Source organism: Ranitomeya imitator, chromosome 2, assembly GCF_032444005.1.
Source record: "Ranitomeya imitator isolate aRanImi1 chromosome 2, aRanImi1.pri, whole genome shotgun sequence".
Lineage (NCBI taxonomy): Eukaryota > Metazoa > Chordata > Amphibia > Anura > Dendrobatidae > Ranitomeya > Ranitomeya imitator.
In genome coordinates, this window is record NC_091283.1 from 263,254,564 (window position 1) to 263,277,552 (window position 22,989).

The 22,989-nt window shown below is 46.8% G+C and overlaps 1 protein-coding gene across 1 annotated transcript; it reads left to right on the forward strand.

The window, feature by feature from the left end:
• The first annotated feature begins 15,498 nt into the window (after nt 1-15,498).
• LOC138663020 (uncharacterized) lies at nt 15,499-17,979 on the forward strand. The gene is made up of 2 exons (XM_069749072.1): nt 15,499-15,875; nt 15,992-17,979. The coding sequence occupies exons 1-2, from the start codon at nt 15,535-15,537 to the stop codon at nt 16,734-16,736; spliced, it is 1,086 nt and encodes a 361-aa protein (XP_069605173.1). The 5' UTR covers nt 15,499-15,534; the 3' UTR covers nt 16,737-17,979.
• The last annotated feature ends 5,010 nt before the right edge of the window (nt 17,980-22,989 follow it).

A 22,989-nucleotide genomic window follows, 5' to 3' on the forward strand; every position in this document is an offset into this window, starting at 1 on the left:
TGTATGAATCCGAATGTCGGCTTGGGTCGCAAGTTCTGTAGCAGCGATGATGCATATGGTGGTGACAGGGGTGGAATTCGTCAAATCTGAGTTAGACATAGTCAAGACTGCAGGTGGCACCACTACCGGTTCGCATCGGTGCACGTTCCGGGCGCACCACCCCTGCGCGCTTCGATAGCGGGTGTACGTCACCTGATCCCCTTGATACAGCAGCTGATTATCCCACCTATCGCGGCGTGGGGTCTTCACGCTGTAGCTAGTAAAGAAGACTTCCGTCGGTAGCCCCGATTCCTGTATATAGCCCCAACCTTGCTTCGGATGGAAGGCTACCACAGTTCCCCGCTTTACCGGACTTCCTTTATTGCGTCCTGTCTTTGGTTCTGGTACTTTCAGTAGGCCACTTTGTTCTGTCTCTTGTCGGTCTTTCCAGTGTAAAATCAGGCATTGTTTATACTGTTCCCAGGTGAGCACAGCGATGCTGGTGCCCTCCTGTCTAGTCCCGTCAGGCCCTATCCTCGGGTTATCCCATTGGAAAATCACCCCCTCGGAGCTTACGCACAGTGGTGTCCCCATAGTAGTTGGTAGCGGGGGCACCAGCTTCTCCATGGTGCTGGGGGCTATAGCCACCAGTTCAGGGGCAGGGAGTCAGTCACCGTCAGGATGGGGAGCTGTCGCGGGAACCGGATTGATCATGAGGGCAGGGGCGTTTTCCGTACCTCCATCTGCCATAGTTCCACGATACCGGCCGGTTCCGTCGATAAGGCCACTGGAGTCGACAGCGGCTTGCACTGTGGTTCCCCCGACGCGGCTCTCGACGGCGGCTCCGATCTCCATAGCTTCGGATCGACCGGCTCGGGGTCGGCTGACTCTGCTCCTCCGCCTGCGACCCCAAGAAATCCGGGTCCTCCTCTGGCTGACGGGGACAAGCCAGGATCACTTCTCCGCTACTCGGGTACTCTTTGTTCGTCATCCTCTCTCCGGGATCTGCAACGGCACTCCCACGCGGCACCTCCATTTCCTGGGGTTTTAGCTCCTCCTTGCCTTGGTTCCCGCCGTTGCAACTCAGGGGGCGGTTCTCCTCTGCTTCGGGGCAGATCATCCTCCCGCAACAGTAATCGGAGGGGGCGGTCGGTACTTCTGGCGCCACTTTGATAGTCTCCTCCCATGTCACGCCCTTCTCCTGCGCTCCTCGTGGCGCGGCAATGGCGGCAATCTTGCGTCAATAGCAATGCACAGTCTTGGCAATAAATCACAGTCCAACACGTTTCAATCACAGTTCCAAGGCACACATGACCCAATTCTTCAGGCTTAAGTACGATCCTGTTCGTGACGCCAAGTTGGAGCGCCCCCAGACACAGGGCCACGCGTGTTAGGAGTCGAGTTTCCTCTGCTGCACAGGGGGAATCTCGATCCGTGTCTGCTGCGGTCTCCCATTCTGCTTCGGCCGCAGTGGGCTCTGCTCAGCGGAGGCGCCGCTCCCAGCGTCTTGCTGGGACTGATTCTGTGCAGGGGGTTACTGCTGCCTTTTCTGGCTCTCCTGTTGTACCCTGCACTGATCTGCGGCGAGCGGGCTTCTCTGGGACTAAGTCCTTATTTGCACACACTGAGCATGCCCAGGGCAAGATCTCCCGTTGGAGATCGAGGGTCACATGCTCAGGCACTGCAGCACATCCCATTGGTCCTCTTGGCAGGTCCTGCAAAACTTCTGTAGCTGCTTCCTGTGCTGCAACTATATAAACTGCGCATGACCGCACGGCCATGCGCTAGTATTGTCTTGATAATGTGTGTGTGTAGATGGATGTATGTCGATGGATGAAAGCTCCTAAGTATCCCTCCCTAGTGTTGTTGACTGCTCGCGGATGATGGTAGCTATCTAGCGCCCGACTAGCCATCTGCACGTAACACACATCACAGCGTCCAGTTGCTGTGTCCGCCAGTACGGCGCCGTGCGCTTCCTCTGCGCTTTCCTTACCCAAGCCTGGGTGGTTAGTGGCGTCAGTCAGTGCGGCACCGCACGCACTCTCGTGCCTTTATATTCTATTTATTAGTTTCCTTACACACCCAGTTGCGGTGTTGTGCCAGCAAGTGTCTAATCGGACTTCAATCCTGAGTAGGGGTTGAGTTCGCTGACTTCTTGCTCGCGCTCTATGTGCGGTACTGCAGTCCTGTGATGCAGCAGGATCGCTTCCTTCACGCAGGGTGAAGTTAACCCATGTGTGTATACTTAGTACCGCCATATAGTCCGTCTTACTAGCAGCAGGGTCTTTACCTGCACGGTGGACCTCGGACTGCGAACGCACCTAGTTTCATATCATCTATACTTGGTGCGTTCCGCCGGTCCTTAACATAGTACTAGCGCCAAGGTCTGGCTAGTAAATGGCGGACATTCAGCAATCATGGCGGTATATCCAGCAGCTGGAGGGTAGGTTGTCGGCTCTCGAGAGCTCAACCTCAGCTGTGGATGTTACCGCAGTTGCTGTACAGGCTGCTAGCGTGGCTGCAGCAACCTTGTCCACTGCCACCCCTGTTCCAACATTATCTCGCCTCCCGTTGCCAGAAAAATTTTCTGGAGATTGCAAAACTTGTAGGGAATTCGTGAATCAGTGCTCTATCCACCTCGAGCTCCTGGCTGCACGTTTTCCTACAGAGCGGGCTAAGGTGGGATTTATTGTCTCTCTCTTGTCGGACAGGGCGTTGGAGTGGGCTACGCCGCTGTGGGAGCGTGATGATCATGTGGTGCAGAGTGCTCCGTTGTTTCTGAGCACTCTGAAAAAGGTCTTTTTAGGACCTCAAGTCACCCATGACCCAGCGCTCCAACTACTGGCATTAACTCAGGGTGAGTCCTTGGTCAGCCATTTTTCCGTCCGCTTTCGTACTTTAGCTTCTGAGCTGGAGTGGTCGGATAAAGCCCTTATCCCCATATTTTGGAGGGGCCTGGCTGATCACGTTAAGGACGCTCTGGCCACTAGGGAGATTCCTGCCACACTGGAGGAGTTAATAACTGTCTCTACTCGTATTGACCTCCGTTTTAACGAGCGGAGGTTAGAGCGAGCCCAGTGTAGGCAGAGGTTTCGGCTGGCTCCCACCTTCGCCAAACCTTTGGAATCTCCAATCCAGGCATCTGAGTCACATGAGGCCTTAGAGGTGACATGAGCGGGATCCAAATCTCAGTCTGCCCGTGCACATAGGGTCTGTCATGTTTGCCAGCAGTCAGGACATCTTGCCTCCAAGGGTCCTCAGCGGTCGGGGAAACGGCAGTTGGAGGAGGTACACTAGACACGGCGACGTTTGCCTCAAAGTTGTCCTTCAAGGGGACAATTACCATAGGCCCATCCACTCTTATGGTCGAGCTATGCGTGGATTCTGGGGCAGAGGGTAATTTTATGTCTTCCTCTTTTGCCCAGCGTCACGCAATACCCTTGGTGATGCTCGCCAAGCCTGTAACCGTTCGAGTGGTAAATGGGTCAACACTACCCTCACAGATTACCCACCAAACCATTCCTTTCACGCTTTCTGTGTCTCCATCACATCAGGAGATAATCTCCCTATTAGTCATTCCTGAGGGAATTGATGAGGTCCTGTTGGGGATACCATGGCTTCGCTACCATTCACCTCATATTGAGTGGTCCTCTGGGAGAATTTTGGGATGGAGTAAATCCTGCGATGGTAGATGTCAGAGGGAGTGCGTTCAGGTTGCTACTTCACAGGTACCCGCAGATCTTTCCTCTCTCCCCAAGCACTACTGGCCCTATGCAGACGTGTTCTCCAAAAGAGCTGCGGAGACCCTTCCGCCTCACCGCCCCTATGACTGTCCTATTGACCTCTTGCCTGGTGCGGAGCCTCCCCGGGGTCGAGTCTATCCGTTATCTCTCCCGGAGACGGAGGCAATGTCTCAGTACATCCAAGAGAATCTGGCAAGAGGATTCATTAGGAAGTCAGTGTCACCGGCAGGGGCTGGGTTCTTCTTTGTACAGAAGAAGACTGGAGACTTACGTCCATGCATAGACTACAGGGGTCTTAACGCCATCACCGTTAAGAACAAGTACCCATTACCCCTGATATCTGAGCTGTTTGATAGGCTACAGGGAGCGAGGATATTTACTAAGTTAGATCTGCGGGGTGCTTACAACCTGATTCGCATCCGTGAGGGGGATGAATGGAAGACGGCTTTTAACACCAGGGATGGGCACTATGAATATCTGGTGATGCCCTTCGGGCTCTGTAATGCCCCAGCCGTTTTCCAAGACTTTGTGAACGACATCTTCCGGGATATGCTCACCACCTCGGTCATAGTCTATCTGGATGATATTCTCATCTTCTCTCCAGATATTGACTCCCATCGGAGAGATGTTCGCAAAGTCTTCGACCGCTTACGGGCAAACTCCCTCTACGCCAAGTTGGAGAAGTGTGTGTTTGAGCAGGAGTCCTTGCCTTTCCTTGGTTATATCATCTCTGCCCAGGGTTTGGCTATGGATCCTGCCAAGCTACAGGCTGTAATGGACTGGCAGGAACCCCATTCTCTTAAAGCGGTGCAGCGCTTTATGGGGTTCATTAATTACTATCGCCAGTTCATTCCACACTTCTCAACTTTGGTAGCTCCCTTGGTTGCCCTCACCAAGAAGGGAGCAAATCCCAAGTTGTGGTCAGAGGAGGTCTCCAAAGCCTTTCTCTCGATCAAGTCACACTTCGCTAGCGCTCCCATCCTACATCGCCCCGATGTAGATAAACCATTTATCTTGGAGGTGGATGCCTCATCCGTTGGTGCTGGAGCAGTCCTTTTCCAAAAGGATGCTCAAGGTCGGAAGCATCCTTGCTTCTTCTTCTCCAAGACCTTCACACCAGCGGAGAGGAATTATTCCATCGGGGACAGGGAGTTGCTAGCCATGAAGTTGGCTTTTTCTGAGTGGAGACACCTCTTGGAGGGAGCTCGCTTTCCCTTCCAAGTCTTCACTGACCACAAGAACTTGGTATATCTACAAACGGCCCAGCGGCTGAATTCTCGCCAGGCTAGATGGTCCCTGTTCTTCTCCCGGTTTCATTTTACTCTCCATTTCCTCTCCGGGGAGAAGAACGTTCGTGCTGACGCTCTCTCCCGCTCCGTAGTGTCATCGGAGGAGGAGGAGGAGGAGCCTCGGCTTATTGTCCCTTCTGAGAGCCTGAGAACTGTAGCTCCGGTTTCGCTAGAGTCTGTGCCCCCGGGCAAGACTTTCGTACCAGCTAACTTGCGACCGGAGGTTCTCTCTTGGGCTCACTCCTCCAGAGTGGTTGGGCATTTTGGGACCAAGAGGACATCTGAGCTTTTGGCGAGAACATACTGGTGGCCGCATATGGCCCGAGATGTCAGGGACTACATTTAGACGTGCGTTTCTTGCGCCCAGAATCGGTCTCCTCGGCAACGGCCTGCTGGGTTGCTTTACCCTCTACCGGTGGCAGACAGGCCCTGGGAGATGGTCGGGATGGACTTTGTGGTGGGCTTACCCAAGTCGCGTGGCTGCTCCATTATTTGGGTTGTCACCGACCATTTCTCTAAGATGGTGCATTTGGTGCCGCTTCCTCGGTTACCCTCTGCACGGGCCTTGGCGGTGTTGCTCATTAAGCACGTTTTCTGAATGCATGGTATGCCTGATAAGATTGTCTGCGATCGGGGTCCCCAGTTCGCGTCTCGGTTTTGGAGAGAGCTCTGCCGTTTACTCAGCATAGAGTTAAACCTCTCCTCTGCATACCATCCCGAGACGAATGGGTTGGTGGAGAGAACCAACCAGACTCTGGTGACATATTTGCGACATTTCATCTCTGCTAGGCAGGATGACTGGGCATCTTTGCTACCTTGGGCGGAATTTGCTTTGAACAACGCCGTAGCCGATTCCACTGGTCAGACTCCTTTTCTCCTTAATTACGGCCAGCATCCGCGTGTCCCTGTGCCCATGCCCGTGTCATCCACCGATTCTAGGGTGGCAGACTGGGCGGTGGAGGCACGTGACATCTGGGACCGCACACAGGATGCCATCCGGGCCTCCAAGGAGAGAATGAGGGTTTCGGCTGATACACACCGGCGCCCCGCTCCGGTCTTTGCTCCTGGCGACTTAGTGTGGCTCTCCGCCCGTAACATCAGGCTGCGAGTTGAGTCCACTAAGTTTGCTCCTCGCTACATTGGCCCGTTTAAGGTTCTGGAACAGGTCAACCCTGTGGTCTACCGTTTGGCTATTCCTCCACGCCTTGGTATCACCGATACTTTTCACGTTTCCCTCTTAAAGCCCGTTCATTTGTCCCGGTTTTCTGAGTCATCTGCTGGGACATCGGGTTCATCCACGGATGAGTTTGAGGTGAATGCTATTGTGGGGTGCAAGGTGGTACGTGGCAAGAAATTTTATCTGGTGGACTGGAAGGGTCACGGCCCAGAGGATAGAACCTGGGAGCCTGTGGAGCACATTCGGGCTCCGCTGCTTATTGCAGCATTTGAGCATAGTGAGGCTCAAGGAGGGGGGGCCCTAGGAGGGGGGGTAATGTTAGGAGTCGAGTTTCCTCTGCTGCACAGGGGGAATCTCGATCCGTGTCTGCTGCGGTCTCGCATTCTGCTTCGGCCGCAGTGGGCTCTGCTCAGCGGAGGCGCCGCTCCCAGCGTCTTGCTGGGACTGATTCTGTGCAGGGGGTTACTGCTGCCTTTTCTGGCTCTCCTGTTGTACCCTGGACTGATCTGCGGCGAGCGGGCTTCTCTGGGACTAAGTCCTTATTTGCACACACTGAGCATGCCCAGGGCAAGATCTCCCGTTGGAGATCGAGGGTCACATGCTCAGGCACTGCAGCACATCCCATTGGTTCTCTTGGCAGGTCCTGAAAGGGCAAAACTTCTGTAGCTGCTTCCTGTGCTGCAACTATATAAACTGCGCATGACCGCACGGCCATGCGCTAGTATGGTCTTGATAATGTGTGTGTGTAGATGGATGTATGTCGATGGATGAAAGCTCCTAAGTATCCCTCCCTAGTGTTGTTGACTGCTCGCGGATGATGGTAGCCATCTAGCGCCCGACTAGCCATCTGCACGTAACACACATCACAGCGTCCAGTTGCTGTGTCCGCCAGTACGGCGCTGTGCGCTTCCTCTGCGCTTTCCTTACCCAAGCCTGGGTGGTTAGTGGCGTCAGTCAGTGCGGGACCGCACGCACTCTCGTGCCTTTATATTTTATTTATTAGTTTCCTTACACACCCAGTTGCGGTGTTGTGCCAGCAAGTGTCTAATCGGACTTCAATCCTGAGTAGGGGTTGAGTTCGCTGACTTCTTGCTCACGCTCTATGTGCGGTACTGCGGTCCTGTGACGCAACAGGATCGCTTCCTTCACGCAGGGTGAAGTTAACCCATGTGTGTATACTTAGTACCGCCATATAGTCCGTCTTACTAGCAGCAGGGTCTTTACCTGCACGGTGGACCTCGGACTGCGAACGCACCTAGTTTCATATCATCTATACTTGGTGCGTTCAGCCGGTCCTTAACAACGCGTTTCGGTACCGGGCCTCTCTGCTTCGGTTCTGAGGCAGTCACGGTGGCTAGACCCGGCCCGCGACCCTGCTAAGGGGCGTCCAGTAAAGGAAAAAAATGCAGTCTGTCAGAGGTTCGTGACGCCACCTGTGGTGTTCGGTCAGGGTGACCGATGCTGCTGTGGGGTCCGCTGGGGTGATGGAATGGCAGCTGGATGGTATACCTTCCCACAGGTGAAGTATGTCCCCAGGGCTTGCCAGTAAGGTGGATAGTGATGGTGTGAGGCGCAGTCAATAACGAGGACACAGGGTTGCAGTCTCTTTACTGAAGGCTTCAGATCCTCAGTCCACAGCACGTTCAACCGGGCTATCAGAGACCGGCCGGTCCAATGGGCACATCCAGAGTTTCCTTCGCAGATGGAAATCGTTGCCTACCAATAGCACCTGTGTGTTGTAGTCCTACCCTGCTGAGCATTCGGAATAGTCCTCACAACTGCTGTTCTCGTTCGTTCGTTCTCTACAGCTTTCTCTCACTCTCTTTCTCGTTCTTTGGTTCCAGAAGTTACTAGTTTCTAACGTCCCCCAGATATGTTATGGCTAGGACGCCACCCGTTTGATGGGAAGGCTCAGAGCTCTTCCGGGACCCTAGAGACGCCCCTCTCCACGCCCCCTATGTCTTCGTAGGTGTAGTATGTAGACAGCCAACCTATAATTAACTGTCCAGCGGAATTTGAAGTAAGGCCTGAAGTCAGTTACTCCTACGGTGAAAGATGTTGCCTCTCTCTCTCGGCACGACTCTTACTGGTTCTCCTTTGTGCTGATCTCGTTTACACTGTTCCACAATATCCTTCCCTTCGTGTCTCTCTCCTGGACACCGCCGCAAGTGTGCAGGCGTGGTTCCGTTACGTTCTGTTCTGTTCGCTAGGCACCTTCCAGGTTCCCACACCTGACAGGGAGCCCCCTGTGCCTTCTCCCTGCAACACCCTTGCCACGGGATGTTGCCTGGTTCCAACCCAGTCAGCTTCTGACTAACTTCCTCCCCAGCCCCTAGTTTTACCAGTGTGAGGAGTGGCCCAATAAATAAAGCCTTTTTCTCCCCCTAGTGGCCGGAGTGTGAAGTGTAATGTGTTCTGGTGATACCTGGTAAGGAGAACTCCTTAGTGCCATCAGACGTACCGCCACTCTCCATAGCGGCAGGGTGCCATACTGCAACGACCAGGTCTCTGGGGCGCTGCACTTACATAATAAAAACAAGTACAATAATCTTAAACAATACAAGTCATAACTGGTACAGGAGGAGTGAGGACACTGCCCGCGAAGGCTCACAATCTACAAGGGATGGGTGAGAATACAGTAGGTGAGGATAGAGCTGGTCATGCAGTGGTTTGGTCGATCGGTGGTTACTGCAGGTTGTAGGCTTGTCGGAAGAGGTGGGTCTTCAGGTTCTTTTAGAAGAACAATCAATATTGTTTACAACCGGTGAAGCCACTCCTACAATTGATGTTCTGGAAAATGTACGAACTAATATTAATGATGACCCATTTGCATTTTTGGTAAAATTTGAACAGGCCTTTAGGATGGTGATGGATCTTAGGCCTCATGTGGAGCCAACGTCCATGATCAGATTTTTTGTAAAAAAGTTAAAATATTTAGATCCTGCCTCAGAGCAGTTGGCTAGTGCTCAGCCATCATTACAAGAAGCAACAGTTTTTATTGACTAAAATAGCTGTAGTTCATGAGAAAGAAGTCAGCTGAAACCTAGACCCACAGGAACATCCAAGAACAGAGATTACATTGATCATAGAGATAAAAATACTACACAAAGGAACAATATCCATTGTTATTTTTGTGCTATACCTGGACACTTAAAATGGCAGTGCAGAAAATTCTTGAGAGCAGACTCAGAGACAGGTACACAAGGAACAGGTAAGCTTGGAAGGGAAAATGGACTCATGCCAAAATCATCCACCAACCCTTCCGCACCTCCATTACATTCTTCTGCACTCACTCACAACTCACAACAGACAAACGCAGTCACCATATGCACCATTAATCAGACAGATCAGAGAGATGACTGTGAAGGACACAGTCCAGGGACAGAATTTCAAGTGCTTTTAATAAGGACATTGGTCTTCTCCCATCTCCTCCATCTTCTGACAATCACAGACTACTCCTACACCCCATTCATTGGAATTTGTGACTCGTTGCATTGGATAACAGTGGAAGACCATTTATCAATGGAAATTTAGCAGGACAGAATGTTGTATTTCTTATTGATACAGGAGCTCAATTACGTGTTACAAATCTTGATTTGAAGCTACAACCAGATTCACCAGTTTGTACTATTGTTGGTTTTAGTGGAAAGGTGGAACTACAGCAACCTTGGTTAGCAATGTGACGTTGGAAATACCTAGTTCTTTCAAAACAGGAATTGACATTTGCTATGGTCGTGATTCTGAAAATATACTTGGCACAGATTTTGTGCAGAAATTCGGTTGGGTAGTCGATCTAGGAAATCAAGTGATCTGGAAAGATTCTAATGGTTGTAAACCTGAAGTCATTGACCCTAGTGATTTATAGCCATGTTGGAAGTATTGGCTTAAATTATGTTGTGTCAACAGATCATTTGTGGCCTGAAACTGGTGGTGATGAGGTATTGACAGAAATTGTACAGCTTTTTCCTTTTCTTTGGGCTCTGTTCAGGAATGAGGTTGGTACAATGAAGGATGTTGTTGTAAATGTGGAAGGGCGAGATCTTCCACCACAATGTCAGTATAAATTGCCTCCAGAATCAATTGATTCTATCAAATAAATAAGGCAGCACACTGTAGCGCTAAAACATGCAAACATGAAAATTGAACTGCATTACTGCACTAGAAATATGAAAAAATGAGAGCGTTTAGCGCATGAATTGGCCAATTCATGGGTAGCTGGTAGCCACATTAGGGCATCTCTCGTATACCAGGTCCTGCAATATGTTGATGATATTCTGTTGTCTTCTGAGCATAAAGAATCACATGTTTCTCTTCTGACAGAATTGTTTGAGCTGCTGCATGATGCAGGGTTGAAATTGAACACCAAAAAGGTCAAATTGATGCAAACCAAGGTCAGGATTTTGGGAGTGTTGTTGAGTTCAGGAAAAAGACAGCTACTACAGGAAAAAATAGAGGCAATTGCTTCTCTACCAATTCCAACATCATAGAAGGCATTGTGACATTTCTTGGGTCTTGGGGTTAGAACTATTCAAGGGACTTCATTGACAATTTTGCAGACAAGGCCAGACCCTTGTATGATCTTTTAAAAGGTGAAAATAGTGATTACTTTGGTCCTTGGGGTGATGAACAACAAACTTCATTTGAACAATTGAAAATTAATTTACAAAAGTCACCTGTAGATCCTTCGGCTCCATTTGCTTTGCAAGTACACACATCAGAGACTTCTGTGTCTGCTGTGCTGCTACAGTTGTAGTGAGAAGAGTGGAGAATTTTGGGCTATTTTTCTAAGCTTCTCTCACCTGTTGAAAGAGGTTTTGAGACCTGTCCAAGACACTTGGTAGGTGTACTTAGCAGTCAGAGCACCTGAACACATTGTTGGGTTCAACAAAATCACTTTTCAAACTCCTCATTCTACACTAAAACTTCTCTTTGAGAACAATATCCCAGGCGTGTCACAGAGATTTGCTCATTAGTTATTGTCATTGTCTCCAAAACAAATTGAGGTAGATTATAAGGCCAAATATGTTCTTCCTCAGTTGATGCAATATGAAGGGCAAACTCATGATTGTTTAGTCTTTTCATGATCCTAGTCCATCGCTTTTCAGACGGAACCCAGAGGCAACAGATGAACCAATTTTTGTAGATGGTTCCAGATTTTATTCAGATGGACACTACTATTCATGATATGCCATTATTTATCCCAAAAGATCACACGTTGTAAAACACAAATTACTGTGTAATTTTGCAGCCCAAAGGGCAGAGCTAGAAGTGATAAAAATGGTACTACAGCTGAACGAAGCTGATGATCAGTGTCCCACTGTAATCTACAGTGATGGCTCCTATGTTGTGAGATCACTGACAGATTATTTGCCAGTTTGGGAAAAAAGAGGCTATGTAGATTCTTCTAATAAGACCCTTGTACATAGTGACACACTGAAAACAATTTGTGATGGCATCAAAAACCCTAATGGTTTTGCTATTGTCAAAGTCCCTGCCCATAAAAAATGTGATGAATTATCTGTTGGAAATGCCACTGCAGATAGGTTAGCCAAAGAGGCAGCCCTGACAGCAGAAGAAGTGTTTCACCCTGAAACTTTAGAGATTTTAGCAGTTTAAAGAACAGACACGCATATCCCTTCTTTTGTGGAAGAACAAGAAAAAGACACATCTCTTGTTGCTTCCCGGGTTGATCCAAAACCTCCCTTTGTTTGTGAAAACGGTGTTTTGTGCCATGACTTAAACAGGGAGTTGCGTCCTGTTGTACCAAAAGTTCTACAGGTTGAGTTCACAAAATATAATCATGGGTCAACAGAAATTGTTAGGCATTCTCAGAGAGATATTTTACTGGGAAAAGATGGAAGAGACTGTATAAAGTATTGTGCAATTATGTCTCATTTGTGCCCAAATTTATCCAAGACCAAAAGGACAGAAACCGCCACTACTCCGAACCTTACCTGCAGATGGTCCATGGTCCACATTACAAATCGACTACATTGGACCGTTACCATCACGTAAAAATGGTCTCAGGTATGAATTGGTTGTAGTAAATGTTTTTTTCTAAATGGGTTGAAATATTACCTGTTAGGAAAGATGATGCTTTGTCTACAGTTAGAGAATTAGTTTATCATGTCTTTTGTACTTGGGGATCCCAAGAATGATCTCCTCTGATCGAGGAAGTCACTTTACAGGAAAAATCATGCAAGGAGTTTGTACTATTCTAGGGGTACAACAACAATTCTATGTACCTTACCATCCACAGTCTGCTGGTATTGTGGAAAGGATGAATAGAACAATAAAATCCAGAATTGCCAAGATGTTATTGGACAAAGGCAATACTTGGGTTGTTGCAGTACCTTTTGTACTGTTAAGTGTGAGAGGAACAACTTCTTCCACGACTCAATTTACTCCTTTTGAACTAATGACAGGAAGAAAAATTGCCATTTTCCACATGAACCATTTTTGTTCACACCTCAAAAAGATGCTGTTGCAAGATCCAAATGGTTGCAACAAGGAGATTATGTACACAATAATAAGACAGGCACATGGGAATGTATTCCTACAGATGTATTATACTGGAATAAAGAGATAAGAGGTGAAGAAAAAGCTGTGCGGTCGGGTGATATTACAAATGATGTGATCACAAAACGGAAAGATGGAAGATCCAAAACAGATATTTGGTTAAAGACACAACTTTTTTGGAACATTTTGGATCCTTCATTACTTTCTGTTATAGAAGGAGATGAAGATTGGGTAAAAACATGGAACTTGCAGAGAACCAGTACAAGTGCAGGTATCTGTAGTTTTTACAGTAATAAATACTATAGCTCCAGAAGTAAGGGTTACACCACAAGCAGTACATATTAAAAAAAATGTGTCTCCTTTATTACTAAAATGCAACACAAGGTTAGAATTACCTTCAGAATCTCTGTTGACATGGACCAAAGAAAGATTATTTTGGGAAGTTTTTCAAATGGTCCAATAAATGTTATACACAGAGGTGAATCCGGTAATGTGAGTTGGTTGAATAAGAATTTTATTTTTTCTGTAGATAATCCATCTCCTTAGGATTCTGGACTTTACCAATGTTGCGTTTTAAGTAAAAATAACTACAAACAATGTAAAGATGTAACATAGTAACCTAGTTAGTAAGGCCGAAAAAAGACATTTGTCCATCCAGTTCAGCCTATATTCCATCATAATAAATCCCCAGATCTACGTCCTTCTACAGAACCTAATAATTGTATGATACAATATTGTTCTGCTCCAGGAAGACATCCAGGCCTCTCTTGAACCCCTCGACTGAGTACGCCATCACCAACTCCTCAGGCAAGCAATTCCAGATTCTCACTGCCCTAACAGTAAAGAATCCTCTTCTATGTTGGTGGAAAAACCTTCTCTCCTCCAGACGCAAAGAATGCCCCCTTGTGCCCGTCACCTTCCTTGGTATAAACAGATCCTCAGCGAGATATTTGTATTGTCCCCTTATATACTTATACATGGTTATTAGATCGCCCCTCAGTCGTCTTTTTTCTAGACTAAATAATCCTAATTTCGCTAATCTATCTTGGTATTGTAGATCTCCCATCCCCTTTATTAATTTTGTTGCCCTCCTTTGTACTCTCTCTAGTTCCATTATATCCTTCCTGAGCACCGGTGCCCAAAACTGGACACAGTACTCCATGTGCGGTCTAACTAGGGATTTGTACAGAGGCAGTATAATGCTCTCATCATGTGTATCCAGACCTCTTTTAATGCACCCCATGATCCTGTTTGCCTTGGCAGCTGCTGCCTGGCACTGGCTGCTCCAGGTAAGTTTATCATTAACTAGGATCCCCAAGTCCTTCTCCCTGTCAGATTTACCCAGTGGTTTCCCGTTCAGTGTGTAGTGGTGACATTGATTCCTTCTTCCCATGTGTATAACCTTACATTTATCATTGTTAAACCTCATCTGCCACCTTTCAGCCCATGTGAAATGTGAAATGGATGGTCAGCAGTAGACAAGGTTTCAACCATCTACACCTTTCCAAATCAATCAGTTCCAATCTAAATCTTTATTACGAGATGGAGTGTTTATGACTATGATATGGACTTTTATCATGTCTAACTGGAAAATATCTTCTAGATATCCCCAGTGTCAATCACATCACATTAACATAGAAGTGGGAATAGAACAATGGTTGACGGGAAGAGAAGAAACCCTGGTTCCTATAACTGTTCTGGGAATTCCTGCTAGTCGTACACAATTGCTATATTATCAATTACAGGACACATATTTTGCATTTGATGGCACAAACACTAAACAATTAGACATTTCCTCATGCTTAAATGTTGTTTCTAAGGTAATGTGTCTACCTGGACAGGTTAAAGTCATTAATTATTCATGTTTCCATAATCCTACCTCATCACATGCCAGAGTGGAGAATGTACACACGATCCATGACTTGGTGACACCAGTAAGCGCTGACAAGATTTGTTTCCAAGTTATGTCAGAAAAAGAAGTTGTTTCTGCATTCTTTTCATCTTGTGTACATGCTGAAAATCGGTTTATATCGTATTGGGGAAAATGTGAAAACTCAAAAAAGGAAGGAAGTATAAATATTACATCAACAGGCACAAGAAATCTGAAAATCCTCCTGATACAGTTCAGTTTGTCACAAATTAATAATCTTCCTTGGTATATGTGGACAAATGAGATAAAGAAAGACAAGGGTTTGTTAAAGGGAACCTGTCACCCCCAAAATCAAAGGTGAGCTAAGGCCACCGGCATCAGGGTCTTATCTACAGCATTCTGTAATGCTGTAGATAAGCCCCCAATTTAACCTGAAAGATAAGAAAAAGAGGTTATATTATACTCTCCCAGGGGCGGTCCCGCTGTGGTCCGGTCTGATGGGCGTCGCAGTCCGGTCCGGGGCCTGCCATCTTCTTACGAATGAAAAATATAGATTACTTAACATATGCAGTTAAATCTAACTCTGGTTAGTGGGTGACTGAGTTAGGCTAGGTTCACATTTGCGTCTTTGGGTGCAATGTCGTCGACGCAACGCATGACGCACTGAAAACGCACACAAAACGCAGCATATTTTGACGCACGCGTTGAACGCATGCGTCGAAAAACGCTGCGTTTTTTTTTAATTTGCCTTGCGTTTTTTGTAAAAAACGCTGCGTTTTATGACGCATGCGTCGTCATACAATGATGCCATTCTTTACCCAATTGCAGGAAAAAAGCCCCAATTTACTGTCTAGACACTAGATAAATACCACCAATGGATAGAAGAGGGTGGGTGTAATGGAATTTGTGTATATAGAGATGAATTCCTCCCATTTTGCTTGTGGTTACAGCATCAAGATGCAGCGTCCCATGAAGAGTATGTACATGAATATGGAGTTGGATTTTGCCTTGGCTAATGCTTATGCTATTGCCTTTCATGAACAAAGGAAGAGGGAAAAACGGAGGAGTCATCAGCGCTTTTGGCTACACCCAATACTTGAAGTCCGGGAGAGCCGTGGAGCCTACCATTGCTTATTTGGTGAGCTGAATGACAATCTGGAAAAATATTTTGAATATACCAGGATGTCACAAGACAGCTTCCGGTATCTGCTGCGTCTTGTGGAAGGAGCCATTACCAGGCAGGACACACAGCTACGCAGATCAATTTCTGCAGAGGAACGGCTGCTGGTGACTCTACGGTACGTTATCTTGCAATGTGAACGCCTGTGATATGTTCAGCAGTGTAATTATTTTTTATTTATTTGGTTTTTTTTCAATGTACTTAATTAAATTTTTTAATTTATCTTTTTGGCAGTTTCCTGGCTACCGGAGAGACCTTAAGATCCCTGCATTTCCAATTTAGGATTGGAGTCTCCACACTTTCCAGAATTGTTGCCGACACATGCCGTGCTTTGTGGGACAATCTCCGTGATGAATTTTTACCCCTCCCTATTACTGAATTATGGGAGGCCAACGCCAAAAAAACTGAACAAGTTTGTTCTTTCCCGAACTGCATTGGAGCTGTGGATGGGAAGCACATTAGGATTACAAAGCCTGCAATAACTGGATCTCAGTTCTTTAATTACAAAAAATACTTCTCCACCATGCTCATGGCAATTGCAGGTGCGGACTGCAGGTTTATCGCCGTGGACATTGGAGCTTTTGTCCAGACAAATGACTCGTGGACATTTAAAGAGTCAGATATGGGCCAAAGGTTATATGGGAACAATTTTAATTTCCCCCTGCCACGACCTCTTCCCAACACCGAAGGCCCGGCAATGCCATTTGTTGTGGTTGGGGATGAGGCATTTCAAATGTGTGCCAACCTTCTGAAACCCTACTCCAGTCGGGGCTTGGACCAAACCAAAAGTGTTTTTAATTATAGACTGTCCAGGGCCAGAAGAACTGTGGAGTGCGCCTTTGGCATCCTGGTCTCCAAATGCCGTATTTTAGGATCCACCTTTAATCTGAAAATTGAGACAGTGGATGAGGTGGTGAAGGCTTGTGAGGTTCTCCACAATTCTATTATTGCTAAAGAGACTCAACGTGAAACTAGATGAACCCATATCAAACCCATTGCCCGATTACCATGATCATCCTCTGAGGACAACTGTTGAAATTGGGCAGATGAGGGATCAATTTGCTTCCTATTTTGTTTCTGATGTTGGCCGTGTGTCATGGCAAGATCAAATGGTGTAGTGTTTATGTTTAACAGTTATACTTTATTCTGCTTTTAACTTAAGGTACCGTTACACTAAACGACTTACCAACGATCACGACCAGCGATACGACCTGGCCTTGATCGTTGGTAAGTCGTTGTGTGGTCGCTGGGTAGCTGTCACACAGACAGCTCTCTCCAGCGACCAACGATCAGGGGAACGACTTTGGCATCATTGAAACTGTCTTCAACGATGCCGAAATCCCCCTGCAGCACCCGGGTAACCAGGGTAAACATCGGGTTACTAAGTGCAGGGCCGCGCTTAGTAACCCGATATTTACCCTGGTTACCATTGTAAAAGTAAAAAAAAAACACTACATACTCACATTCTGATGTCTGTCACGTCCCCCGGCGTCCACAGCGTTAAAACTGCTTTCAGGCAATGTGTCAGCGCCGGCAGTAACAGCGGTGACGTCACCGCTGTGCTCTGCTTTACGGCCGGCGCTGACAGTCAGTGCAGGGAAGCTCTCGGCAGCAGTGCGTGCATAGCGGCGCTCCTGCCGAAAGCAGTTTGAACCCTGTGGACGTTGGGGGACGTGACAGACATCATAATGTGAGTATGTACTGGTTTTTTTTAACTTTTACAATGGTAACCAAGGTAAATATCGGGTTACTAAGCGCGGCCCTGCACTTAGTAACCCGATTTTTACCCTGTTTACAAGTGAACACGTCGCTGGATCGGCGTCACACACGCCGATCCAGCGATGACAGCGGGTCATCAGCGACGAAATAAAGTTCTGGACTTCCAGCTCTGACCAGCGATATCACAGCGGGATCCAGATCACTGCTGCGTGTCAAACACAACGAGATCGCTATTCAGGACGCTGCAACATCACTGCAACGTCACGGATCGTTGTCGTTCTCGTTGCAAAGTTGCCGAGTGTGAAGGTACCTTTACAATAAATTTATTGTGCTTAAAATCAAAGAAAATACTGACATTTAAAGATTTTAACACTATTGTGTCCATTAAATGTAATTAGGTGCCTAATGTAATGTTCTTTCAATTTTGTAATGTTCCTAGATTTTGTACTGTGTTGTGTTTTGAATAAACGTACTTTTTATTGTGCCTTTCCTTTATAAAAACTGCTCCCTTTTTTTTTAAATGTTGTCAATAAAAAAATATTTAAACTATTCCAATGTCCATTTTAGTACCAACTGTGTGTACCACAAAAAATGTACTCCGGTGATCACCAGTTCCCAAATAGTTTCTGCCAAACCACCCCACTTATGTTCACATAGCCGTGTGTTCCATAGTTGAGCGAACATGAGCGGCTCCCTCCTTGTCAAGCTATGAAGATTGCAGACTAGTTGCATATGGAACCCGGCTTCATGGAGCGCGCTGGCTGAAGCAGTTTTCAGCCGCTGCAGCTTCATGTGCCGTGGCTGTGTGACAGGCACTACGCATGCATGGCGAGGCCAACAAATAGGCCTGGGTTGTGCATGTGTTCTGCCTGTCACACAGCCTCGGAACATGCGGCTGCGGTGGAGGCAAAATGCAGATCATAATCCGCACTCCAGGAAACCGGGTTCCATATGCTAGTAGTCGGCAACTGTTATAGCTTGCCAAGGAGGGAGCCGATCATGTTCGCTCAACTCTAGTGAGCTAAACACTATTGAACTCAGGATGCTGGAAAACATCCTGAGTCAAATAGTTGCGACACTTGGCCACGTGACCATTGCTACCACCTTACCTGACCCATTACCTTAAAGTATGTTTAAAGATTGTAATATTTTTTAATCCTATTTGTGTTTGTAACACCTCATAGTACAATGAGAGACCCGAAAAAAAAGGAGATTAAAAAATTTATAAAATAGTGTCTGACATTGCAGATATGAGGTGTGAAAAACAAAAGATTTGTGTACACGGCGCACGGTGTGAGTTGCCGGCAACTAATTTTAGAACTATAAAAATAAATTGAGTTTGCAACATAACATTTTTATTGGGGGGACATAAAAAAAAGGGGGAGTGATTCTTAAGGGGTATCTATGTCGGCAATTAAGGGCGACTGATATCCACCACTTTGGGAGTGGGTAGAGGAGGAGGATGACCCATAGTCAATAATGCTTGACGGTATCTCAGACCACCCTGTGGCCGTCGGTGGTGAGATTGCCAACGCAGGAGGGGAGAGAGGAGGCACGACCAGTGTACGAGTGACTGTTGACTGGCTCTGGCTACTCCTGCTCCGACTTGACCCCCGCCGAGAGCTCGGTGTGGGTACTGGAGCAGCCAGAGCCGCCGTAGCTGTCCTGGTTTTCCGTTTCTTCCTCTGTCCCTTTGGGTGTTCCTCAGCATGGCGTCTTCTGGAACTTGAGGGCCTGGCAGGAGCAGGACTCAGAGGCTCGGTGCGATGCTGTAGGTGGCGGCGTCCCTCAGCACCCGGACGTTGGTAGAGTTGCTGTGCAGCAGGACTAGGAGTCATGCTTGCCAGTGTTGGTACAACTGGCATTGTACTTGCTGACTGCATGATCCTAGCCTGCTGCAGAGCACTGACATAGGCGTTGCAGGCCTGCATCACCGAAATCTGGAGTTCCGGTGTAAGGTGTTCCACCATGCCCTTAGCAATTGCACTAAAAAATGTTTTGCCGGCTTCATGAGCTCGGATTCCATTGATTCAAGGCACCGGTCGATATTGGACAGAGCAGTGTCCATCCTATCTCCCAGCACCTTGAAACAATTTTGGAAAACCGTGCCCAAATGAAAATATCTGGGCATTAGCGGCCTGTCCGAGGCCCGCTGACGCTGTCAGGAATACCCGAAAGAAGTAGCGCCTGAGGCCTCGGCCAGGGGAACACCAGATGGACCGGCTGCCGGTTCTCCAGAAAGTGGTTCAAGCCTGCTCTCGCTGCGGGATGGCTGTGACGGGTCAGATGGCGATTCATGAATGACCGCTCCAGAAAGCCGAACAGGTTCGAGGGTGCTGCTGTGTGTTCTGTGAAAACATAAGGAAAACATTAGTATACAAAATATAACATTTCCCATTCGCCACCTCCTGTGTAATATAAAGTTAACATTGCATCACACAACACTATAAAATAATTTAACATAATTGTAAAGGGTCACTTCCGTCTGTCAGTCTGTCTGTCCTTCACTCACGGTTATTCATTCGCTGATTGTTCTGGCCAGCTGCCTGTCATGGTTGACGCGACCAATCAGCAACTGGCACAGTCCTGAATAAAAAGGCCGCTCCTTACTCCCCGCAGTCAATGCCTGTCGCCCGCATACTCCCCTCTGTCATCGCTACACTTGGCCGGCGGTAATGCACTGCGTTATGCCGCGGGTTAAGCAATCCGTTTGCCGCCGTTAAACCTTGCTGTCACCAACTTTTTACTATTGACGCTGCCTTATGCCGCATCTATAGAAAAAATGTAACAAATTTGATTTTAAAAATTACCATGCTATACTCACCCTCCGTAGCCATTTGTGACAGCCGCCATGGTTTACGCTTATCGCCGGACCTGCCATGACATCACAGTCATGTGACCGAGACGTCATCACAGGTCCTGCGATCAGACCAACCCTGGGAACGGAACCTGCCGTGGACTAGAAGGTCTCCCGTGGAAATTTTTTTTTTTTTTTCCAAAAAACGGTGACAAACCTGGATGGGGAATATACTACGCCACTATGAAATATTGTATGTGGCTGGGCAATATACTATGTGGCTCTGTGCTGTATACTACGTCACTGGCCAATATACTAAATGGCTGGGCAATATACTACGTGGCTGGCGAATATACTACGTGAACATGCATGTTTTACACTACCCAATGTGTTGGAATAGGTACTAAATACTTACTCTCGGTGGGCAAGGACCGGTCTCAGGAACTGTAGAAGTCGTGTGTACTTATACGTTGATGTCCTTGCCGCAGCAGCACCACTTCGAGCCTGTTCCTCCTCCTTCCGCAGGCCCGATTGAAACGGTCCTTCATGGAACGCCATCTTGTCTTCAATTTTTTGACTGTAAAAAAAGCCAACAAAAAAAAAGGTTAGAGATTGAACATTTTCAAATGATAACACAACCGTGTGCGATGCAACAAACTTGCAGGAGTTGATCACATCACACACGGTTGTGTTATCCTGGGCTGATGGGTCAGAGCGGCGTTTCAGCAATACTTACCAAAGTTTGCTTTGTCTGTGGATGAAGCACTGTCAAAGCCATCCCACAGCGATTTGGCCACCTCAGCCCACATACGCCTTAACACCACCTGGTCCGCATGCCGGGGGTCACGGCTGTCATACAACGGGCCTGGCTCTTGGATACAGGTGACCATGAGATCAACGTTAATCCCCTCATCTTGGTCCCGTTGTGAAACCTAGAATAATTGAAAAACATTAATGTTTGCAAGATACATAAAAATAGCTTCCCCCTCCCCCCCCCCCACAAAAATAAAATAAATAACTAAAAAAAAAAAAAACATTCCTAATGTTGTTTGAAAAAATACTTATTCGCCGTCTTGCCACCACAGCTTGGCCCCAAGGTCGCTGCTCCTGCTGGTTCGCTTCCTCCTCACTTGAAGAAGCCTGGAAAATATTTTAAAAAATATTACTGACACGTGTACAAATACAACGAATAGTAAGCAACAGTAGATCATGTACTCACCGAACTCCCCTGCGGCATTGTGTGGCTTGTGTCAGTGGCCATGGTTTTTACCAAGATAAATTCTGCAAGGAAAAATTGAAAAAATTATTACATTAAAGAATGCACAATACACAGCCACATAGAAGAAAATATCAAAAATTCCATACATAACATTACGACCACAACGAACAGTGCACTCATAGGACAATGCCAACTGAACAAGCGCTGACCAACCCACACCGCCATACATTGAAAAAAAAATCAATGGCAGAGACAACACAATGCCAGAGTATAGCAAAAGCAGAATACAACAGTCCCAGGAAAGATAAGAAAACAAATAATAAACAGCCCCCTATGTACAAATCCCCCCCAAAAAAACATATCTTTTTTAAAAAAATAAATATTTTTTTTACAGAAAGGCCTAAGAAAAGGTAATCCATTATAAACCGCCATACTTCACAATTTATTTAAGAAACAACAAAGCCAAGAAAACGCCATACGTTACATATAACCCCAGAAATGCATCGGAAGCACTTAAAAAAAAAAAAATAACAATTACTATTTAAAAAAAACCACAGTGGAACAACCGCATGCTTACAGAACAACCCAAAATAAAGCACCATAAATTATTAGGAAAAAAAAAAAAAGAAAGCAAACTCTCTTCCCCCCCCCCCAAAAAAAAAAAAAAGAGGGAAAAGAAAAGTCAATCATGGATAAACCACCATACTTTAAAATAAAACCAACAAGGCCAGAGACAATGAAACGCCATCATAACGCCAGAAATACATCAGAACCAGATAATAAAAAAACATCAATTTCCATTAAAAAACCGCAGTATAGCCGGATTAAAGTACAGAACAAACATTAAATTAAACATCCACAAATTGCAGTAAAAAAATAAAACACACTTTTAAAGAAAATGAGCAGATACATTCTATACTTACATCTCTTGAAAGCAGATCTGGAGAGAGCTTGTCTGGTGTGTGTCCTAGTGCTTCAGGCAATTGACAAACAATGCATCAACCTTTTATTTATATGTATGGGTTGTTTTGTCACTGTCTAGACATCGTCTAGACACTTATCTTGTGATTTTATTAAACAACGCATGCGTCGCACAACGCGCTGCGACGCATGCACTTGCGCCCTCTGCGTTGTCAATTGACTTCAATGGGTTTTTTAACGCATTGACGACGCAAGGGCGACGCATGGGTTTTTTAAAAAAAATTTGACGCTACAAAGATGCAACATGTAGCGTCGGCCACACCCTGCCAGGTGCGGCCAAACGACGCATGCGTCGTAAAACGCATAACGCATGTCCATGCGCCCCCAATGTTAAAGATAGGGGCGCATGACGCATGCATCTGTTCTCTGTTTGTCAGGACTATAGGGCTTTTGTCAGGACGGTCAATATGTGTCTATTTGGAGATAGTAAATGGTTCCCAAAAGGTCATAGGCTATAGGCTTAAAGGGACTCTGTCACCTGAATTTGGAGGGAACAATTTTCAGCCACAGGGGCGG